General features: G+C 40.3%; 1 protein-coding gene across 1 annotated transcript in view; it reads left to right on the forward strand.

Moving 5' to 3' along the window:
• Positions 1-3,498: 3,498 nt before the first annotated feature.
• The window catches only part of arl3b (ADP ribosylation factor like GTPase 3b), a 20,526-nt gene continuing 692 nt past the window's right edge, over positions 3,499-23,332 (forward strand). Inside the window, exons 1-6 of the mRNA XM_061907458.1 lie at positions 3,499-3,614; positions 7,934-8,077; positions 12,201-12,317; positions 15,914-15,964; positions 20,980-21,165; positions 21,223-23,332. The exon at positions 21,223-23,332 is cut by the window's right edge and continues 692 nt beyond it. Of these exons, the coding sequence (XP_061763442.1) occupies positions 3,612-3,614; positions 7,934-8,077; positions 12,201-12,317; positions 15,914-15,964; positions 20,980-21,165; positions 21,223-21,270 (549 nt within the window). The 5' untranslated portion in view covers positions 3,499-3,611 and the 3' untranslated portion in view covers positions 21,271-23,332. The remainder of the gene's footprint in view (positions 3,615-7,933; positions 8,078-12,200; positions 12,318-15,913; positions 15,965-20,979; positions 21,166-21,222) is intronic.

Genomic DNA, 23,332 nt, shown 5'->3' on the forward strand with positions numbered 1-23,332 from the left:
GTATTCAGTGAGGTAAAATGAATTAAATGCGCGACAGTTTCATTGCTCCTGCCAAATGAATTGCACTGAGTGGAGCGGATCACCACTCCAAGATGGCGGCGCCGCGTCTCGTCAGCGCCAGATGCTGTGTCTGCTTATAAGATGTCTATGGGGGGAAGGGGCTGTGGATATCCTTCTTCTAGTTCCTAACCAGAGTTGGCAGTAAGCATATGCATCTCACTGTTGCCGTTTGTGGTTGGGAGTAGGCACTACAGTTTTGAACGCTTTTCTGCTGCCAATACCTTAATCGGCTATTTAAAATAGAAATTAAAATCACATCTATTAAGAGTGTTTGTACCAGGTATTTACTGGCAATTGAATTTTAATTTTTATGAGTGAAAATTTTAAAAACAAAAACGATTGTTTTATTCGAATTTATTTTACTATGCAAAAAAGATTATTCAAAAACAACGCATGTTTGTGTTTTGTTGTTGAAGAGCAACAACTTCGTATGAAAAAAAAGTTTGATTTTCATTTCTTACTTGTACGGCAATATCTGCAAATAGTTAAGACAAATGACATTTAACTGCTTCTATAATATAACTGTAACAAAAATATACAACAAAAAGCCATGAAAAAACAACAACAATACAAATTAAAGCTGCAAGCAGCAATGGACGGGACCGACTTTTGCTGGTGTTTCCTGCCTTCACCCATTCAACATATCTTTACCTGCACATTACCTACCTTCCTTGCATCCTGGGGTCACACTGGTGCTTCTTTATTTCACCCATACACGTCGGTGCTTCCTGCCATCACCCAGACAACATATCTTTACCTGCACTTTACCTACCTTCTCTGTATCCTGGAGTCAAACTGGTGCCTCCTTCTTTCACCCAGACAACATATCTTTACCTGCACTTTACCTACCTTCTCTGTATCCTGGAGTCAAACTGGTGCCTCCTTCTTTCACCCAGTCAACATATCTTTACCCGCACATTGATTGATTGATTGATACTTTTATTAGTAGATCGCACAGTTCAGTACATATTCCGTACAATTGACCACTAAATGGTAACACCCCAATACGTTTTTCAACTTGTTTAAGTCGGGGTCCACCTTCATCAATTCATGGTACAAATATATACTATCAGCATAATACAGTCATCACACAAGTTAATCCCAGTACCTACCTTCTCTGCATTGTGTGGTCACGCTGGTGCTTCCTGCTTTTAAGCGGCCATCTTGAGACGGCAGCAGCGCAGCAGCATCAGCGCAGCAGTTCTTTGAAGGCGCGTAAAATCAAAACCGGAGCAGTTAGAAAAACTCTCAGAAGGGTTCAATTCTTGTGTAAGTTTGAAGGCGACACAACAAACGCACTCAGAGGAGACAATGTTTGAAAAAATGTGACATTTTTTTACAAAACTTTTGTTTTGAAGGGGTAATTGCCAATTTCCTGTTGATTTTTGCTGAAGGATGTCAATTAATGAAATGTAGGTCTAAGTGAGACCTACATAGAGGTTTTTGTTTCATGTCTCTACAAGCAGTTTTGTCTGTGTGTTCTTTCCAAGAGCAGTTTTGTCAGTGTTTTATTCCTAGGGGGCGCTAGAGCGCAATTTTGAGTTTTGGGGTTTGCTTTTTTATTAGATCGCAATTTTCACCAGTCCTGATGTGTGTGTCCCGTTTGGTGAGTTTTGAAGCATTCTAAAGGGGTCAAATTACAGCTGAAGAAGGCAAAAATGTCCTTTTTTTGGAAATGTTTGTTTTGAAGGGGTTTTTGCCACATTTCTGTTGATTTTTGCTGAAGGATGTAAGTGTATGAAATGTAGGTCTAAGTCAGACCTTCATAGAGGATTTCGTTTCATGTCTCTATGACATTCCTAACGGAAGTTACAAGCAGTTTTGTCCGTGTTTTTTCCTAGGGAGCACTAGAGCACAATTTTTGTATTTTTTTATTTTTTTTAATTAGATGGCAAATTTCACCAGTCTTGATGTGTGTGTCCAGTTTGGGGAGTTTTGAAGCATTTTAGGGGGTCAAATTACAGCTGAAGGAGGAAAAAATTTTCATTTTTTAGGAAATTTTTGTTTTGAAGGGGTTTTTGCCTACTTTCTGTTGATTTTTGCTGAAGGATGTAAGTGTATTAAATGTAGGTCTAAGTGAGACCTACATAGAGGTTTTTGTTTCATGTCTCTACAAGCAGTTTTGTCTGTGTGTTCTTCCCAAGAGCAGTTTTGTCAGTATTTTATTCCTAGGGGGCGCTAGAGCGCAATTTTGAGTTTTGGGGTTTGGTTTTTTATTAGATTGCAATTTTCACCAGTCCTGATGTGTGTGTCCAGTTTGGTGAGTTTTGAAGCATTTTAAGGGGGTCAAATTACAGGTGAAGGAGGGAAAATTTTCATTTTTTAGGAATTTTTTGTTTTGAAGGGGTTTTTGCCAACTTTCTGTTGATTTTTGCTGAAGGATGTAAGTGTATGAAATGTAGGTCTAAGTCAGACCTACATAGAGGATTTCGTTTCATGTCTCTATGACATTCCTAACGGAAGTTACAAGCAGTTTTGTCCGTATTTTTTCCTAGGGAGCGCTAGAGCGCAATTTTGAGTTTTTTTTTTTTTTTTTTTTAATTAGATGGCAATTTTCACCAGTCCTGATGTGTGTGTCCAGTTTGGTGAGTTTTGAAGCATTTTAAGGGGGTCAAATTACAGCTGAAGGAGGAAAAATTTTTCATTTTTTAGGAAATTTTTGTTTTGAAGGGGTTTTTGCCTACTTTCTGTTGATTTTTGCTGAAGGATGTAAGTGTATTAAATGTAGGTCTAAGTGAGACCTACATAGAGGTTTTTGTTTCATGTCTCTACAAGCAGTTTTGTCTGTGTGTTCTTCCCAAGAGCAGTTTTGTCAGTGTTTTATTCCTAGGGGGCGCTAGAGCGCAATTTTGAGTTTTGGGGTTTGGTTTTTTATTAGATCGCAATTTTCACCAGTCCTGATGTGTGTGTCCAGTTTGGTGAGTTTTGAAGCATTCCAAGGGGGTCAAATTACAGCTGAAGAAGGCAAAAATTTCCTTTTTTTGGAAATTTTTGTTTTGAAGGGGTTTTTGCCAACTTTCTGTTTATTATTGCTGAAGGATGTAAGTGTGTGAAATGTAGGTCTAAGTCAGACCTACATAGAGGATTTCGTTTCATGTCTCTGTGACATTCCTAACGGAAGTTACAATCAGTTTTATCCGTGTTTTTTCCTAGGGGGCGCTAGAGCGTTTTTTTTTTTTTTTAAATTATGATGGCAAATTTCGCCAGTCCTGATGTGTGTGTTAAATTTGGTGAGTTTTGAAGCATTTTAAGGGGATCAAATTACAGCTCAAAGAGGCGGCGGTATAATGATAATAAAACCTTAGAAATACAATAGGGTCCTCCGTCCCAAAGGGACATTCGGTCCATAAATAGTACCCACATACCGGTAAATATATTGATTGTGATTCCGATGTAAAGCAGACGGTCTGAGAAATCAAAGAAAGGAACAAACCATTAAGTTCTAATTGAGCTACAAACAAATCCCCCTCCCCCCTCCCCGTGCGTGCGTGTGACGTCATCGTCCGTAGTAACCCTCCGCGGCTGGCGTCTCTACGACACAAGACAACAAGATGGTGAGTCTTTTCTCTTTTTAAATTCACTCATTCACCCTCACCAGCTAATCTAATAACCCTCGGTGCGGGGAAGATAAAAACGAAGTCTGGCGTCGTTTGTGAATAAAATGGAGCCGCCTTGTTGTTAGCTTCAGTTCTTAGGGTAGATTAGCTTAGCTAGCTTAGCCTAGTTGTGCGTGGCCGTTATTTTAGTCTCCAGTCGGCGGAAACTAGGCTTGGAACCACAATTAAGAACAGAAAACATTTTCATGTGAATGAAAAAATAAGTGTCAGCCATTACCTAATTGATAAAGGTGTGTATAAGTGTCACTCAATCAAAGTTTACTTATATAGCCCTCGGCTCAGATCCCACATCAGGGCAAGGAAAAACTCAACCCAATGGGATACAATGAGAAACCTTGGAGGGGACCGCAGATGTGAGGACCCCCCCACCCTGGGTGACCGGTGCAATGGATGTCGAGTGGATCTAACATAGTGTGAGAGTCCAGTCCATAGTGGATCTAACATAATAGTGAGAGTCCAGTCCATAGTGGATCTAACATAATAGTGAGAGTCCAGTCCATAGTGGATCTAACATAATAGTGAGAGTCCAGTCCATAGTGGATCTAACATAATAGTGTGAGAGTCCAGTCCATAGTGGATCTAACATAATAGTGTGAGAGTCCAGTCCATAGTGGATCTAACATAATAGTGTGAGAGTCCAGTCCATAGTGGATCTAACATAATAGTGTGAGAGTCCAGTCCATAGTGGATGTAACATAATAGTGAGAGTCCAGTCCATAGTGGATCTAACATAATAGTGAGACTCCAGTCCATAGTGGATCTAACATAATAGTGAGAGTCCAGTCCATAGTGGATCTAACATAATAGTGAGAGTCCAGTCCATAGTGGATCTAACATAATAGTGTAAGAGTCCAGTCCATGGTGGATCTAACATAATATTGTGAGAGTCCAGTCCATAGTGGATCTAACATAATAGTGAGAGTCCAGTCCATAGTGGATCTAACATAATAGTGTGAGAGTCCAGTCCATAGTGGATCTAACATAATAGTGAGAGTCCAGTCCATAGTGGATCTAACATAATAGTGAGAGTCCAGTCCATAGTGGATCTAACATAATAGTGTGAGAGTCCAGTCCATAGTGGATCTAACATAATATTGTGAGTCCAGTCCATAGTGGATCTAACATAATAGTGAGAGTCCAGTCCATAGTGGATCTAACATAATAGTGAGAGTCCAGTCCATAGTGGATCTAACATAATAGAGAGAGTCCAGTCCATAGTGGATCTAACATAATAGTGTGAGAGTCCAGTCCATAGTGGATCTAACATAATAGTGTGAGAGTCCAGTCCATAGTGGATCTAACATAATAGTGTGAGAGTCCAGTCCATAGTGGATCTAACATAATAGTGTGAGAGTCCAGTCTATAGTGGATCTAACATAATAGTGAGAGTCCAGTCCATGGTGGATCCAACATAATAGTCATAGTCCAGTCCCTAGTGGATCTAACATAATAGTGAGAGTCCAGTCCATAGTGGATCTAACATAATAGTGTGAGAGTCCAGTCCATAGTGGATCTAACATAATAGTGTGAGAGTCCAGTCCATAGTGGATCTAACATAATAGTGTGAGAGTCCAGTCCATAGTGGATGTAACATAATAGTGAGAGTCCAGTCCATAGTGGATGTAACATAATAGTGAGAGTCCAGTCCATAGTGGATCTAACATAATAGTGAGACTCCAGTCCATAGTGGATCTAACATAATAGTGTAAGAGTCCAGTCCATAGTGGATCTAACATAATATTGTGAGAGTCCAGTCCATAGTGGATCTAACATAATAGTGAGAGTCCAGTCCATAGTGGATCTATCATAATAGTGAGAGTCCAGTCCATAGTGGATCTAACATAATAGTGTGAGAGTCCAGTCCATAGTGGATCTAACATAATAGTGAGAGTCCAGTCCATAGTGGATCTAACATAATAGTGAGACTCCAGTCCATAGTGGATCTAACATAATAGTGTAAGAGTCCAGTCCATAGTGGATCTAACATAATATTGTGAGAGTCCAGTCCATAGTGGATCTAACATAATAGTGTGAGAGTCCAGTCCATAGTGGATCTAACATAATAGTGTGAGACTCCAGTCCATAGTGGATCTAACATAATAGTGTAAGAGTCCAGTCCATAGTGGATCTAACATAATATTGTGAGAGTCCAGTCCATAGTGGATCTAACATAATAGTGTGAGAGTCCAGTCCATAGTGGATCTAACATAATAGTGTGAGAGTCCAGTCCATAGTGGATCTAACATAATAGTGAGAGTCCAGTCCATAGTGGATCTAACATAATAGTGTGAGAGTCCAGTCCATAGTGGATGTAACATAATAGTGAGAGTCCAGTCCATAGTGGGGCCCACAGGGGGTCATCTTGAGTGGAGACATGTCAGCTGCACAGAGACGTCATCAACCGATGCACAGATGACTGGTCCACCTTGGGTCCCGACCCCGAACAGCCAGCGCCCCATCCGTGGTCACCTAATCTGTGCCCCCACCTCTCTCCACCCAGGGGAGGGGGGCAGAGCAGAAGAGAGATGGCAGATCAACTGGTCTAAAAGGATGGGGTCTATTTAAAGGCTTGTGTGCCGTGAGATACAGTCTGGTGTGCCGTTGGAGATTATCTAGTTTCACCTATTTGGGTTAAGAATATTATTTGCAATCCAGTAATCATAGTCTGCAAATGATGTGTTGTTGTTGTTGAGTGTCTGTGCTGTCTAGAGCTCGGCAGGTAACCGTGTAATATTCTTTCATATCAGTAGGTGGCAGCCGGTCGCTAATTGCTTTGTAGATGTTGGAAACAGCGGAAGGCAGGGTGCAGGTAAAAAGGTATCTAATGCTTAAACCAAAAATAAACAAAAGGTGAGTGCCCCTGAGAAAAGCAATGAAGCTTAGGGAAGGCTATGCAGAACAAAACTAAAACTGAACTGGCTACAAAGGAGAAAAAAAACCCAGAATGTTGGACGACAGCAAAGACTTGCTGTGGAGCAAAGACAGCGTCCACAAAGTACATTCGAACATGACATGACTATCAACAATGTCCCCACAAAGAAAGATTAAAAACAACTGAAATATTCTTGATTGCTAAAACAAAGTAGATGCGGGAAATATTGCTCAAAGGCAAACATGAAACTGCTACAGGAAAATACCAAAAAAAAGATAAAAAGCCACCAAAATAGGAGTGCAAGACAAGAACCAAAACAATACACATAGGAAGACAGCAAAATACTCAAAATAAGTCAGGGCCTGATGTGACAGGTGGTGACAGTACACCTACTTTGAGACAAGAGCTATAGTCATGCTTTAAAGTCATATCCAACAATTGCGACAACGACTTTACTGAGTTTCATTTTTTAATGTTTTCTGCTGGTGGTGTGCGTCCGCATTTTTTCAATGAAAAAAAAAGAAGGTTGAAAAACACTGGGCTAGAGCAATGGTTCTCCCATGGGGGTACGCATACCCCTGGGGGTACTTGAAGGTATGCCAAGGGGTACGGGAGATTTTTAAAAAATATTCTAAAAATAGCAATAATTCAAAAATCCTTTATGAATATATTTATTGAATAATACTTCAACAAAATATGAATGTAAGTTCATAAACTGTGAAAAGAAATGCAACAATGCAATATTCAGTGTTGACAGCTACATTTTTTGTGGACATGTTCCATAAATATTGATGTTAAAGATTTCCTTTTTTGTGAATAAATGTTTATAAATAAGTTGATGAATCCAGATGGATCTCTATTACAATCCCCAAAGAGGGCACTTTAAGTTGATGATTACTTTTATGTGTAGAAATCTTTATTCATAATTGAATCACCCCTTTTATTTTTCAACAAGTTTTTACTTATTTGTATATCTTTTTTTCCAAATAGTTCAAGAAAGACCACTACAAATGAGCAATATTTTGCACTGTTTGACAATTTAATAAATCAGAAACTGATGACATAGTGGTGTATTTTACTTCTTTATCTCATTTTTCCCAACCAAAAATGCTTTGCTCTGATTAGGGGGTACTTGAATTAAAAACATGTTCACAGGGGGTACATCACTGAAAAAAGGTTGAAAAACCACTGGGCTAGAGTATACAAAGGAGTTTTAAGATGGGACTCAAATGCTTCTACTGTTCCAGAGTGCTGGAGCCCGAATAGAAAGTGCTCTATAGCCCGCAGACTTTGGGGTTGGATATGCTCCATGAGGATGCTCTCAGCACAACAATGATCGGCATCAATAGCAACCGTGTTGTGACATTTTTTTTTGTGTTTGCAGGGATTGCTGTCAATCCTCCGCAAACTGAAGAGCACACCGGACCAGGAGGTGCGGATACTGCTGCTGGGGCTGGACAACGGCGGCAAGACCACACTGCTCAAGCAGCTGGCCTCTGAAGACATCAGCCACATCACCCCCACTCAGGTGAAACAGTACAGAGGCAAGCCGGTGGTGGTATATAACGTAGTGCTTCACTTAGGCCATCTTCACACAAACACAGATACTTAATAAACGCATACGTTTTCCAGCCCGATCTAAGCTATAAGTAGTCTGCTTTAATCGCATAATTACACAGTATTCTGGACATCTGTGTTGCTGAATCTTTTGCAATTTGTGCAATTAATATTGGAGAAGTCAAAGTAGAAAGATGGAGGTGGGAAGCTTTTAGCCACACAAACACAGCCGGTTTTTCCTTGTTTAAAATTCCCGAAGGTGAAGCTTTACTATGGAACAGAGCGGTCAAGTGAACATGGATCCCGACCACATGTCAACTGGCAAGTTTCGGTGAGAAAATTGTGGTAATAAGTCGGTTCTTACCGTAGTTATGATGAGCGGAGCCTGCGTCCTCCTGCAGCTGTGGACTATTACCTCCTCCCACCAGAGACACTGGCGGTCACCACAACCCTCCGACTTTCAGGTACTATATAATCTCGTTAAAACACTAGTAACACAATAAGCAGATAAGGGATTTTCCAGAATTATCCTCGTAAATGTATCTAATAACATCTGAATCGCTCTCACTGCCCTCGCCTTTTTTCTTTTTTTTTTTTCTAGTCCTTCACTCTCAATATCGTCATCCACAAATCTTTCATCCTCGCTCAAATTAATGGGGAAATCGGCGCTTTTTCGGTCCGAATAGCTCTTGCTGCTGGAGGCTATGATTATCAATCAATCCATCAATGTTTACTTATATAGCCCTAAATGACTATTGTCTCAAAGGGCTGCACAAACCACAACACAAACCACTACGACATCCTCGGTAGGCCCACATAAGGGCAAGGAAAACTCACACCCAGTGGGACGTCGGTGACAATGATGACTATGAGAACCTTGGAGAGGACGAAAGCAATGGATGTCGAGCGGGTCGAACATGATACTGTGAAAGTTCAATCCATAATAGATCCAACACAGCCGCGAGAGTCCAGTCCAAAGCGGATCCAACACAGCAGCGAGCAGCGAGAGTCCCGTTCACAGCGGAGCCAGCAGGAAACCATCTCAAGCGGTGGTGGATCAACAGCGCAGAGATGTCCCCAGCCGATACACAGGCGAGCAGTACATGGCCACCGGATCGGACCGGACCCCCTCCACAAGGGAGAGTGGGACATAGGAGAAAAAGAAAAGAAACGGCAGATCAACTGGTCTAAAAAGGGAGTCTATTTAAAGGCTAGAGTATACAAATGAGTTTTAAGGTGAGACTTAAATGCTTCTACCGAGGTAGCATCTCGAACTGTTACCGGGAGGACATTCCAGAGTACTGGAGCCCGAACGGAAAACGCTTTTTAGCCCGCAGACTTTTTTTGGGCTTTGGGAATCACTAATAAGCCGGAGTCCTTTGAAGGCAGATTTCTTGCCGGGACATATGGTACAATACAATCGGCAAGATAGGCTGGAGCTAGACTGTGTAGTATTTTATACGTAAGTAGTAAAACCTTAAAGTCACATCTGAAATGCACAGGAAGCCAGTGCAGGTGAGCCAGTATAGGTATATATGTATGTATATATGTATATAAAGGTATATACAGTATAGCTATATAAGTATGTATATATGTATATAAAGGTATATACAGTATAGGTATATATGTATGTATATATGTATATAAAGGTATATACAGTATAGCTATGTAAGTATATATGTATGTATATAAAGGTATATACAGTATAGGTATATATGTATGTATACATGTATATAAAGCTATATACAGTATAGGTATATATGTATGTATATATGTATATAAAGGTATATACAGTATATATGTATGTATATATGTATATAAAGGTATATACAGTACAGGCGTAATGTGATCAAACTTTCTTGTTCTTGTCAAAAGTCTAGCAGCCGCATTTTGTACCAACTGTAATCTTTTAATGCTAGACATGGGGAGACACGAAAATAATACGTTACAGGAGTCGAGGCGAGACGTAACAAACGCATGGATAATGATCTCGGCGTCTTTAGTGGACAGAATGGAGCGAATTTTAGCGATATTACGGAGATGAAAGAAGGCCGTTTTAGTAACGCTTTTAATGTATTATAAACAATGTTCAGATGTGAGGAGCTCCACAATCCGTGACGTCACGCGCACATCGTCTGCTACTTCCGGTAAAGGCAAGGCTTTTTTATTAGCCACCAAAAGTTGCGAACTTTTCGTCGATGTTCTCTACTTAATCCTTTCAGCAAAAATATGGCAATATGGCGAAATGATCAAGTATGACACATAGAATGGACCTGCTATCCCCATTTAAATAAGAAAATCTAATTTCAGTAGACCTTTAAGGTAGCAAAAAATAATGAACCAATCAGGATCGTCGGGCGGGATTTCATAGATGTGACGTAGCACCGGAGCGACTGTTTGATTCAAACGACAATGGCGAATCGCAGCGAGGAGTCGTGTGCTAACAGATTATGCTATTGGAACGGTTTTGTCGAATCTTATCGAATATTTAATATAATATAATATACTTAATACAACTTTTCGCTCTGTCGTTGTCCAATATGTCGGCTGTTCTGTTTTGGATTTCCCAGCGTCACTCTCATCAGTGTCACGGGTTGATTTCGTAGTGAGTGGTTGAAGTAGCTCGTCATTCATGATAACGGCCAAGTGGTTTATCCAATCACATACAATTATGTTTTGTACAGGGCCCCACTTCTGAAATACATCTCCTATTGAGAACTCCCAGATTTTTGTGTGGAGCTCAACAAAGTACAAGGATTTGGCAAGAGTCAGGTTGGGTAACAAGGTATCTAACACTTAAACCAAAAATAAACAAAAAGGCGAGTGCCGCTAAGAAAAGGCATTGAAGCTTAGGGATGGCTAAACAAAATGAAAAACAAAACCTGAACTGGCTGCAATGTAAAAAAAAAAACAGAACGCTAGACGACAGCAAAGACTTACAGCGTGTGGAGCAGACGGCGTCCACAAAGTACATCCGTACGTGACATGACAATCCACAATGTCCACACAAGGAAGGATAGCGTCCGCACAACTTAAATAATCTTGATTGCAAAAACAAAGCAGTTGTGGGCAATAGCTTTCAAGGAAGACATTAAAACTGCTACAGGAAAATACAGACAAAACAGGAAAATCCACCAAAATAGGAGCGCAAGACAAGAACTAAAACACTACACAGGAAAACAGCAAAAACTCAAAATAAGTCAGGGTTTGATGTGACAGGTGGTGACAGTACACGTACTTTGAGACAAGAGCTATAGTGATGCAGAACGCCTTTTTTTGTGTCAATATCTGCTACTGAGTTGAATTGTTTTATGTTTTCTGCTGGTGGTGGGCCTCAGATTTTTTTTTAAATAAAACAAATGTGCTCAAAGAAGGTTGAAAAACAATGATGTAGAGATCCTACTCAGTGGCCTAGTGGTTAGAGTGTCCGCCCTGAGATCGGTTGGTCGTGAGTTCAAATCCTGGCCAATTCATACCATCCAATCCATTTTCTACCGCTTATTCCCTTTGGTGTCGCGGGGGGCGCTGGTGCCTATCTCAGCTACAATCGGGCGGAAGGCGGTGTACACCCTGGACAAGTCGCCACCTTATCACAGGGCCAACACAGATAGACAGACAATATTCACACACTAGGGCCAATTTAGTGTTGCCAATCAATCTATCCCCAGGTGCATGTCTTCGGAGTCATACCCGTCATACCAAAGACTATAAAAATGGGATCCATTACCTCCATGCTTGGCACTTAGCATCAAGGGTTGGAATTTGGGGGTTAAATTACCAAAATGATTCCTGGGCGCAGCCACCCCTGCCGCTCACTGCTCCCATCACCTCCCAGTGGATGAACAAGAAGGTGGGTCAAATGCAGAGGACATATTTCACCACACCTAGTGTGTGTGTGACAATCATTGCTACTTTAACTTAACTTAAAAGTCTCCACTCAGCATATGCATGTACACAGCACAAATGGAGACTCGTGATGACTTGTGTGGATGGAGATTGTTTTAACCCCAAATATGTGTTTTTGAACGTCTTTGTGTTGGTGTGAACATGGCTTTAGTTGTTAACATGTACACTCTGCACGCGCTCTCCTTTAGGGGTTCAACATCAAGAGTGTCCAGTCTCAGGGTTTCAAGCTGAACGTTTGGGACATCGGAGGCCAGAGGAAGATCAGACCGTATTGGAGGAACTATTTTGAAAACACTGACGTGCTCGTAAGTAGTGTGCTGACTGCTAACCGAGACGTTGTTCAACGCGCCTGCTGTATGGAGGAAAATAACTGCCAAAACTCCACAAACACACGCAAATGTTCTACTCATGCACAACAATTTGCATGGAAAATAAACTATTTGTTTCAAAGAAAAAAACGATTTGCAAGTTAAAAAACTGTTTTCTACAAGACAAAAACAATTTGCACTTCCTAAAAACAAGGGCTGTCGAACGATTAAGATATTTAATGTCGATTTATCCCAGTTTGTCAGTTAACTCAAAATTATTTGCGATTAATTTCAGACAAACTTAATTTTTCGTACTTCGACATGGATTTTCAAATTGTTATTACCATGACTGGACAATTAATTTGCTTTAATGAAATGCTTTTTTTAACATTATATTTTTATAATAAACACACTTTTAATTTAGAATAGAAAAAAATGCCTGCAGTGTATTGGTGTCTTGCCAGATGTTGTATTTTTTAGGAATACATAGTTTGTATTCCTGCTGTAGAAGCACTTGCATTCAGAAGGGGGAGCTGCATCATGTTTAGATACCACTTTCTTTCAATATATTAAAGAAAAAAACAAATTTGCAAGTTAAAAACTATTTTCTCCAAGAAAAAAACGATTCGCACGTATTAAAAACCAGGGCTGTCAAACGATTGAAATATTTAATGGCGATTAATCGCAGTTTGTTAGTTAACTCAAAATTATTTGAGATTAATCGCCGACAACGTTAATTTTTCGTCATTAATTGGTGTAGCCTCGACAAACATTTTCTCATTTTTATTAAACCATGACTGGACAATTAATTTGCTTTAATGTAATTCTTTAACAATAAGCTTTTTTTTTAATAATAAACACACTTTTAATGAGAATTTTAATAAAATACCTGCAGTGCGTTGGTGTCTTGCCAGATGTTGTATTTTGTAGGAATACATAGTTTGTATTCCTGCTGTAGAAGCACTTGCATTCAGAAGGAGGAGCTACATCATGTTTAGACACTAATTTCTTTCCATATGTTAAAGAAAAAAAACAAATTTGCAAGTTAAAAAAAAAAAATTCTGCAAAAAAAAAAAAACGATTTGCAAGTATTAAACAACTAGAACTGTTAAACAAAAAATCAAATATTTAATGGCAATTAATCGCAGTTTGTTAACTCAAAATTAATTGCAATTAATAGCAGACAAACTTAATTTTTTGTCATTAATACACATTTTCAAATTTTTATTACCATTACTGGACAATTTGTTTGCTTTAATTACTGTTTTTTTTTTAACATATATTTTTTTTTTTACAATAGACACACTTTTAATGAGAATTTTAATAAAAAATACCTGCAGTGCGTTGGTGTCTTGCCAGATGTTGTATTTTGTAGGAATACAGAGTTTCTTATTCCTGCTGTAGAAGCACTTGCATTCAAAGGGGGAGCTACATCATGTTTGGATACATATTTCTTTCAATATACTGAAGAAAAAAAACCATTTGCAATTATTAAAAAACTAGGGCTGTTAAAACAAAACAAATATTTAGTGGCGAGTCATCGCCGTTTGTTAGTTAACTCCAAATTAACTGCGATTAATCACCGACAAACTTTTCTATCATAAATAGGTGTACCCTACAAATTGATTTTCTAATTTTTTTTACCATGACTGGATAATTAGTTTGCTTTAATTACTTTTTTTTTTCTAACATTATGTTTTTTGGTTTTAATACACACACTTTTAATGAGAATCTAAAAAAAAAAATACCTGCAGTGCGTTGGTGTCTTGCCAGATGTTGTATTTTGTAAGAATACATAGTTTGTATTCCTGCTGTAGAAGCACTTGCATTCAGAGGGGGAGCTACATCATGTTTAGATACCAATTTCTTTCAATATATTAAAGAAAAAATACAATTTGCAACGATTAAAAAAGTAGGGCTGTTCAACAAATCAAATATTTAATGGCGATTACTTAAAAAAGTACCGTATTTTTCGGACTATAAGTCGCAGTTTTTTTCATAGTTTGGCCTGGGGAGCGACTTATGTGTGAAATTATTAACACATTACCGTAAAATATCAAATAATGTTATTTATCTCATTCGCGGAAGAGATGAAGAAAATGTCAGCAATCGTCACATACACGTCAACCAATACGACGGGGGAAAGTCCTGGCAGAAATGCATTGTGGGTCATGGAATGCTAACTGCTATATGCTACTGCCGTAGCTATTAGGTGGGTAATTGCATCGTTGGCGGTAACTTATAAAAACTGAGGAGGGCTGAACAAAAATGGCACCTAAAAGGAGATCATATACTGCAGATTACAAGATGGACGTAGTGAAATATGCAGCAAAAAACGACAGGAGGAAGCGGCGCATACCTTTGGAGTTGGCAGAGTTGTTTAGAAGCGACATCAAGGAAGAAGATTTCATGGCATTTATGGATTAGAAGTGACAGAATGTTTGGTAAAAGTATAGCATGTTCTATATGTTATAGTTATTTGAATGACTCTTACCATAATATGTTAGGTTAACATAGCAGTTGCTTATTTATGCCTCATATAACCTACACTTATTCAGCCTGTTCTTCACTATTCTTTATTTATTTTAAATTGCCTTTCAAATGTCTATTCTTGGTGTTGGAGTTTATCAAATAAATTTTCCCCAAAAATGCGATTTATACTCCAGTGCGACTTATATATGTTTTTTTCCTTCTTTATTATGTATTTGCGACTTATACTCCGGAGTGACTTATAAACGAAAAAATACGGTAGCAAGATTTGACCCCCAAAAAACTTGCAAGTCGTTTTTTTCGGGCATAAGGTTGTTTTTTTTTTACTTGCAGGAAAAACTTTTTTTTTTACATGCAGATTAAATATATTTTTTTTAATTGCGAATAGTTTTTTGAAGTGCTGGAAAAAGGGCGTACGGCAGGTTTTTGTACGTACCCAAGCTTTGTACATGAGACCTGGTCTCTTGATATTTTTCCATGAAAGGGCTATAACTCTCTTGCCCAACAATATACTCGAGTGCACAAAGTATTGTTGATTCTTTTTAAGGGTCATATTTTCTGGGTACAAACAACCGTGGAACCAACCGCAAATTTGCAGAAAGTCTTTGATGCGTGGGTTTACTTCTTGCCCAAACGCCAACAAATACATTAGGATGTATTTGTTGGTTTGAATGATATCCATGAAGAAAGACTATGTTTTATGTCAAAGGGGGCAGGAAACTATAAGATTTTTCTTCATCCTGCTCCTTCTCAGGCATTGTTGTGTGGATTTAAATTTGTATAATTGAGGTATAATTGTCTATCGATCAAAGATGCACATCATTGAAGGAGATAAATAAAAATAAAAAAATGAAAAAGGTTTGATTTCTCTACACAGCCAAATTCAATGGACTAATGTACCTTTTTCCTCCCCACACTTGATGCAAGTATCAGCTTATGGAGTTTTTCCTCAAATTTTTTATTTTTATTAAATACAATTGATTTGTTTAGTTTTTACCAAACTGGGTGTGAGTCTAACCATTTTTTGTGTGTTTGTGGAGTTTTGGCAGTCATTTCACTGCACGCTGCTACGGACTCTTACTTCTTTGTCTGCTTGCTCGCAGATTTACGTGATTGACAGCGCTGACAGGAAGAGGTTTGAGGAGACGGGTCAGGTAGGTCAACCCGATGAGGCGTTATTACACTCTCGCCCCATCTCAATTATTTCCTGTCACGCCCCACCAAGCCCCGGAAGTTTATTTCCATTTTTATATTTCGCTTTCTCAATATCGCCCTTTACTAACACCAAAGAGGGGCCCGCCTCACTATTTAAGAAGCACTGCAATAAATGTCCTGTTTAGAAGTTACTCAAGTTAAATTTTTTCCTCGGGGACAAAATTGTTTCAGTGAATGTTTATTTATTTATCTCTATGTGTCAAGATATACCGTATTTCCTTGAATTGCTGCCGGGGCGCTAATTAATTTCAAACCTCTTCTCACTCCGGCACTTACCAAAGACATGCGGTAAATTTTGGCCTGCGCTTATAAATTTGAGTGTGATGTAAGGATACCATCATTAAAAGCACATTTGATAAAAAAAAAAAAAAAACGTTATTACGGTCTTACCTTTACTTATAAATGAAGTCCATGCGCAGCTCCTTCTGATCAAAAGCATTGATAACTTGTTTATAGAAGTCTTCCTTATCTTTCTTCAGTTTTAAAAGTCTCTCTGTCTCGATGGAGATCTTCCTTTATTACCTCCTGCTTCGATTGAAAGTCCAGTTTAGAAAACGGTTTTATTTTAGATATGTAATCCTCCATGTTAAAAGTGCAAGCAAACAATCGCTGCTCACTCTTGCTGCTTGTTGTCACTTCTTCTGCAGCCGAGTAGTCGCAAGAAGGATCACTAGCGCCCTCTACCACCAAGAGGCGGGAGTCATTTAATGACTCATATTTGACACACACAGCTACGGTATATTAATAAAACATAGCTGCTTACTGTTCTTTTTAGCATATTCAATAGCTTGGACTTTAAATCCTACTGAATAGCTCTTAATCTTCTTTCCTTTATGCGATTTCAAATTATTAAAATCAGCCTCCTCCATTTTGAAAATGATGACAGGTGAAGTGTCACTCGAGACGTGACAAGTTTGACCCGGCGGTAATTTTAGGCATATGTTAATTATTTGGCGAAACGAGTTTGACCCGGCGTTAATTGTAGACATACGCTAATAAAAATAATATTTTGCGAAACGAGTTTGACCCGACAGTAATTCTAGGCAGGCGCATACTTTATACCTGGCGGCAATTCAAGGAAATACGTTATGCTATTATGTTATTGCCTCTCACGCCCCCAAACCCCCCCCCCCCCCCCCCCCCCCGCCCCCCCACACATATCACTGCAATGGCTCTATCAATGTTGTCCTGGCTAGCAGTCCCTCTGTCAAAATCCAGCCGCTGTTGGAGGTGAAGAGTGTCTCTCTTTACTAGCTTCGTGGAAGCATGTTGCTTTTGTAGCCGTTTCAGCAGATTTGAATTGCTGTTTTTTGGCAGTAAATAGGATCTTTGATCGAAGACACAACTTACATTGAACTAAAATGTTCTTTTCTTTGTGCTCGACAAAAGAAAAGCAGTGAGAATATCTCCATGTTAAGAAACTGGACTTCTGGCTCCGCCATGATGTAAACACAGACACGCCCCCACCCACACAAAGCACGCCACTTCTCCTCCTTGTGACACAGAAGGACGACACCGCAGCGCTCCAATAAAACACACTCAGATATTCTGTTTCTAGCTGATACCACATGAAAAAAGGACGTAAAATAACGCATCATGTAGTAACGGTAACTGAGTTACTGAATATAAAAAATAACGCGTTAGACCAGTGCTTCTCAACCTTTTTTCAGTGATGTACCCCCTGTGAACATAGAAGTAATCATCAACTTAAAGTGCCCTCTTTGGGGATTGTAATAGAGACCCATCTGGATTCATCAACCTAATTCTAAACATTTCTTCACAAAAAAATTAATCTTTAACATCAATATTTATGGAACATGTCCACAAAAAATCTAGCTGTCAACACTGAATATTGCATTGTTGCATTTCCTTTCACAGTTTATGAACTTAGATTCATATTTTGTTGAAGTATTATTCAATAAATATATTTATAAAAGGATTTTTGAATTGTTGCTTTTTTTAGAATATTTTTTTTAAATCTCACGTACCCCTTGGCATACCTTCAAGTACCCCCAGGGGTACGCATACCCCCATTTGAGAACCACTGCTCTAGCCTACTGGTAATAAAGGCATGTACAAGTTTTTCTAAGTCTTGAGCTGACATGAGCCCTTTAAGTCTTGTTACATTTTTGAGGTGATAGTAGGCCGATTTTGTTACTGATTTGATGTGACTGTTGAAATGTAAATCAGAATCTAAAATAACCCCAAGATTTCTGGCTTTAGTTTTCAGGGACAGTGATTGAAAGTGTTGGAAAGTAGCGGGGGGTATATTTTAGCCTCCTGGAAGAGTTAGTGCTGCAAGGGATTCTGAGTATTTTTTTCTGTTGTGTTACGGTGCGCCACGCTGTGAACCCACACCAAACAAGAATGGCAGTGTTAAAAGTTGTTTATACGGCCACCCTCAGTGTGACCTATATGGCTGTTGACCAAGTATGCGTTGCATTCACTTGTGTGTGTGAAAAGCCGTAGATATTATGTGATTGGGCCAACACGCAAAAGCAGTGCCTTTAAGGTTTAATGGTGTTCTGTGCTTTTCCCTACTTCCGTGTACCACTCCGTACAGCGGCGTTTTTAAAAGTCATACATTTTACTTTTTGAAACAGATACCGATAATTTCCGATATAACATTTTAAAGCATTTATCGGCCGATAATATCGGCAGTCCGATATTATCAAACATCTCTATACGGTAATTAATTATTGTTAATGTTATTTAAAGGGCTTGGGGCTTGGGGCTTCACGGTGGCAGAGGGGTTAGTGCGTCTGCCTCACAATACGAAGTTCCTGCAGTCCTGGGTTCAAATCCAGGCTCGGGATCTTTCTGTGTGGAGTTTGCATGTTCTCCCCGTGAATGCGTGGGTTCCCTCCGGGTACTCCGGCTTCCTCCCACTTCCAAAAACATGCACCTGGGGATAGGTTGATTGGCAACACTAAATTGGCCCTAGTGTGTGAATGTGAGTGTGAATGTTGTCTGTCTATCTGTGTTGGCCCTGCGATGAGGTGGCGACTTGTCCAGGGTGTACCCTGCCTTCCGCCCGATTGTTGCTGAGATAGGCGCCAGCGCCCCCCGCGACCCCGAAAGGGAATAAGCGGTAGAAAATGGATGGATGGATGGTTATTTAAAGTCCTACTGAAAGCCACTACTAGCGACCACGCAGTCTGATAGTTTATATATCAATGATGAAATATTAACATTGCAACACATGACAATACGGCCGCTTTACTTTACTAAATTGCAATTTTAAATTTTGCGCGGAAGTATCATGCTAAAACGTCGCGGTATGATGACGTGTGTGTGTGACGTCACGCATTGTAGAGGACATTTTGGTCCAGCACCGTTCACAGCTATAAGTCGTCTCTTTTCATCGCATAATTACACAGTATTCTGGACATCTGTGTTGCTGACTCTAATGCAATTTGTTCTATTAATAATGGAGACGTCAAAGAAGAAAGATGTAGGTGGGAAGCGGTGTATTGCAGCCGCCTTTAGCAACACAAACACAGTCGGTGTTTCCTTGTTTACATTCCCGAAAGATGACGGTGAAGCTTTACTATGGAACAGAGCGGTCAAGCTAACATGGTTCCCTACCACATGTCAACCGGCAGATTTGTGGGGCGGCATAGCTCGGTTGGTAGAGCTGCCGTGCCAGCAACTTGAGGGTTGCAGGTTCGATTCCCGCTTCCGCCATCCTAGTCACTGCCGTTGTGTCCTTGGGCAAGACACTTTACCCACCTGCTCCCAGTGCCACCCACACTGGTTTAAATGTAACTTAGATATTGGGTTTCACTATGTAAAGCGCTTTGAGTCACTAGAGAAAAGCGCTATATAAAAATAATTCACTTCACATTTCGGTGAGAAAATGGTGGTAATAAGTTGGCTCTTACCGTAGACATGAGCGCAGAGCTTGCGTCGTTCCTCCTGCAGCTGCGGACTCTCTTGCCTCCTCCCTCCGGCCGCCCCCGACTGTCGGATGCTTACACCGTGGAGGAGGGAAAAAAATAATAAATCTCAGCCCGGCTGCCTTCGCCTCGTCGAGAAACGTGGCTTCCCACCGAGACACTGGCGGTCGTGGCCACTCCCCTCTGACTTTCAGGTTGTACAGGTACGACCATATAATCTCACTAAAACACTAGTAACACAATAAGCAGATAAGGGATTTTCCAGAATTATCTTAGTAAATTTGTCTAATAACATCTGAATCGCTCTGCCTTCTAGTTTTGTTTTTCTAGTCCTTCACTCTCACTTTCCTCATCCACGAATCTTTCATCCTCGCTCAAATGAATGGGGAAATCGTCACTTTCTCGGTCTGAATCACTCTAGCTGCTGGTGGCCATGATTGTAAACAATGTGAGGATGTGAGGAGCTCCACATTCCGTGACGTAAATTTGTCTGATAACATCTGAATCGCTCTGCCTTCTAGTTTTGTTTTTCTAGTCCTTCACTCTCACTTTCCTCATCCACAAATCTTTCATCCTCTCTCAAATTAATGGGGAAATGGTCGCTTTCTCGGTCCAAATCGCTCTCGCTGCAGGTGGCCATGATTGTAAACAATGTTCAGATGTGAGGAGCTCCACAACCCGTGACGTCACGCACACATCGTATGCTACTTCCGGTACAGGCGAGGCTTTTTTTTTTATTGGCGACCAAAAGTTGCGAACTTTATCCTCGATGTTCTCTACTAAATCCCTTCAGCAAAAATATGGCAATATGGCGAAATGATGAAGTATGACACATAGAATGGAGCTGCTATCCCCGTTTAAATAAGAACATCTCATTTCAGTCGGCCTTTAAACAAGTCCACACTTCAATTGTGCTTCAAATGGAGTGCAGTACTGGGCTGCAACCAGCAGAGGTGCTGTTGAGTCTGCCTTGTTAAGTGAAAATTCAAATGCACACAAAAAAAAGCAAATGTATTGATGGTGAGGTTGAGAATGGGCGGTGTGGTGTCTTCCAGGAGCTGGCCGAGTTATTGGACGAGCAGAAGCTGAGCGGCGTCCCCGTGCTCATCTTCGCCAACAAACAAGACCTGCTGACGGCCGCCCCGGCCTCCGAGATCGCCGAGGGCCTCAACCTCCACACCATCCGCGACCGCATCTGGCAGATCCAGTCCTGCTCCGCCCTCACCAGCGAAGGCATCCAGGTAACCGCCCGTCACTCACGCACCTCCGCATGGGTCACAATCTTCCTCTCCCCGCAGGAGGGCATGAACTGGGTGTGCAAGAGCGTCAACTCCAAGAAAAAATAGCTTCTTTTTTTTTTGTAGTCTTTTCCTCAGGAGGAACCGCAGCAGCACACGAGAACGTAGACCCACACACACACACACACACACACACACACACACACGCGCCTTAACAGCGGGATACACTTGTGAATGTACACACACACACACACACACACACACACACACACACACACACACACACACACACACACACACTACTACTAATCCAACATGGAGTTTTTAAGCTAACAGCTGCTGGTGTTTTTAAGCTTTTTCCATCACGGCCTCGCCATCATGGACCTCCTAGCGTACCAGCAGCTTGTCTCGCAAACATCCGTCATATATGGAGGTTAGTTTAGTGTCTAAATTATGAAAGCCTTTTTTTGGACGCTAAAATAATATAACTGAATTTTTTTTAATGTATTTTCTTTTACATTAAAGGCCTACTGAAATGAGATGTTCTGATTTAACAGGGATAGCAGGTCCATTCTATGCGTCATACATGATTATTTCGCGATATTGCCATATTTTTGCTGAAAGGATTTAGTAGAGAACATCCACGATAAAGTTAGCAACTTTTGGTCGCTAATAAAAAAGCCTTGCCTGTACCGGAAGTAGCAGACGATGTGCGTGTGACGTCACGGGTTGTGGAGCTCCTCAGATCTGAACATTGTTTATAATCATGGCCACCAGCAGCGAGAGTGATTCGGACCGAGAAAGCGACGATTTCCCCATTAATTTGAGCGAGGATGAACAATTTGTGGATGAGGAAAGTGAGAGTGAAGGACTAGGAAAAAAAAAAAAGAGGGCAGTGGGAGCGATTCAGATGTTATTAGAAACATTTACGAGGATAATTCTGGGAAATCCCTTATCTGCTTATTGTGTTACTAGTGATATTATATAGTCGTACCTGAAAGTTGGAGGGGTGTGGCCACGGGTGTGTGCAAAGGAGGCAAGAGAGTCGCAGCTGCCTCTTTGACAGGTGCAGGAGGAACGACGCAAGCTCCACTCATGTCTACGGAAAGAGACGACTTATTACCACAATTTTCTCATGGAAACCTGCCGGTTGACATGTGGTAGAGAACCATGTTTGCTTGACCGCTCTGTTTCATAGTAAAGCTTCACCTTCGGGAATGTAAACAAGAAAACACCGGCTGTGTTTGTGTGGCTATAGGCAGGCGCAATACACCGCTTCCCACCTACATCTTTCTTCTTTGACGTCTCCATTATTAATTGAAGAAATTACAAAAGATTCAGCAACACAGATGTCCAGAATACTGTGGAATTATGTGATTAAAGCAGACTACTTATTGCTGGGATCGGGCTGGAAAAAAATGTCCGCTACAATCCGAGACGTCACGTGCACGCGTCATCATACTGACGTTTTCAACAGGATACTTTGCGGGAAATTTAAAATTGCAATTTAGTAAAGTAAAGCGGCCGTATTGTCATGTGTTGCAATGTTAATATTTCATCATTGATATATAAACTATCAGACTGTGTGGTCGCTAGTAGTGGCTTTCAGTAGGACTTTAAGTTAAAAAAATGTTTAGCAAAATGTGCGCGTTTAAAAATGTTTGTTGAAAAATGTGTAACTCCAAGTATATTCCATTCTGGTAAGTTGAGACTGAAGCAATTGATTTGGTCTTGAAGTCACATGACACAGGGCTTGCAAAGCAGCAAAAGGGCCGTTTATTTTTTTTTAAGACAGGATCGATTAATTCAGTCTTAAGTTTTGAAGCAGGGGTGTCAAAGTCAAAGCCCGTGGGCTGGATCTGGAACGAATGATCTGTGGCCCCCAGGATGGTATTTTATTAGTATTAGACCGGCCCGCAGGCCACAGCCACCTGCTGCTGTTTTGCACGCAGCAATACTCCATCAGTGTTGGGGCTAGAAACTTTCAAAATGGGACCCCAGGCAAGTCATACAAACAATAAATGTATGCATAATGCTGTTTTTTTTCCTCACATTTTATATTACATTTTGGAATAATGTCATAAACATTACAAAATAATACAAAAGAAAACATTTTTATGCATACGTAAATTTATTCAGTTATAAACATTCATTAACTTTCTTTTTTCCT

The sequence above is a fragment of the Nerophis ophidion genome, linkage group LG08 (assembly GCF_033978795.1).
Source record: "Nerophis ophidion isolate RoL-2023_Sa linkage group LG08, RoL_Noph_v1.0, whole genome shotgun sequence".
NCBI classification, from domain to species: domain Eukaryota; kingdom Metazoa; phylum Chordata; class Actinopteri; order Syngnathiformes; family Syngnathidae; genus Nerophis; species Nerophis ophidion.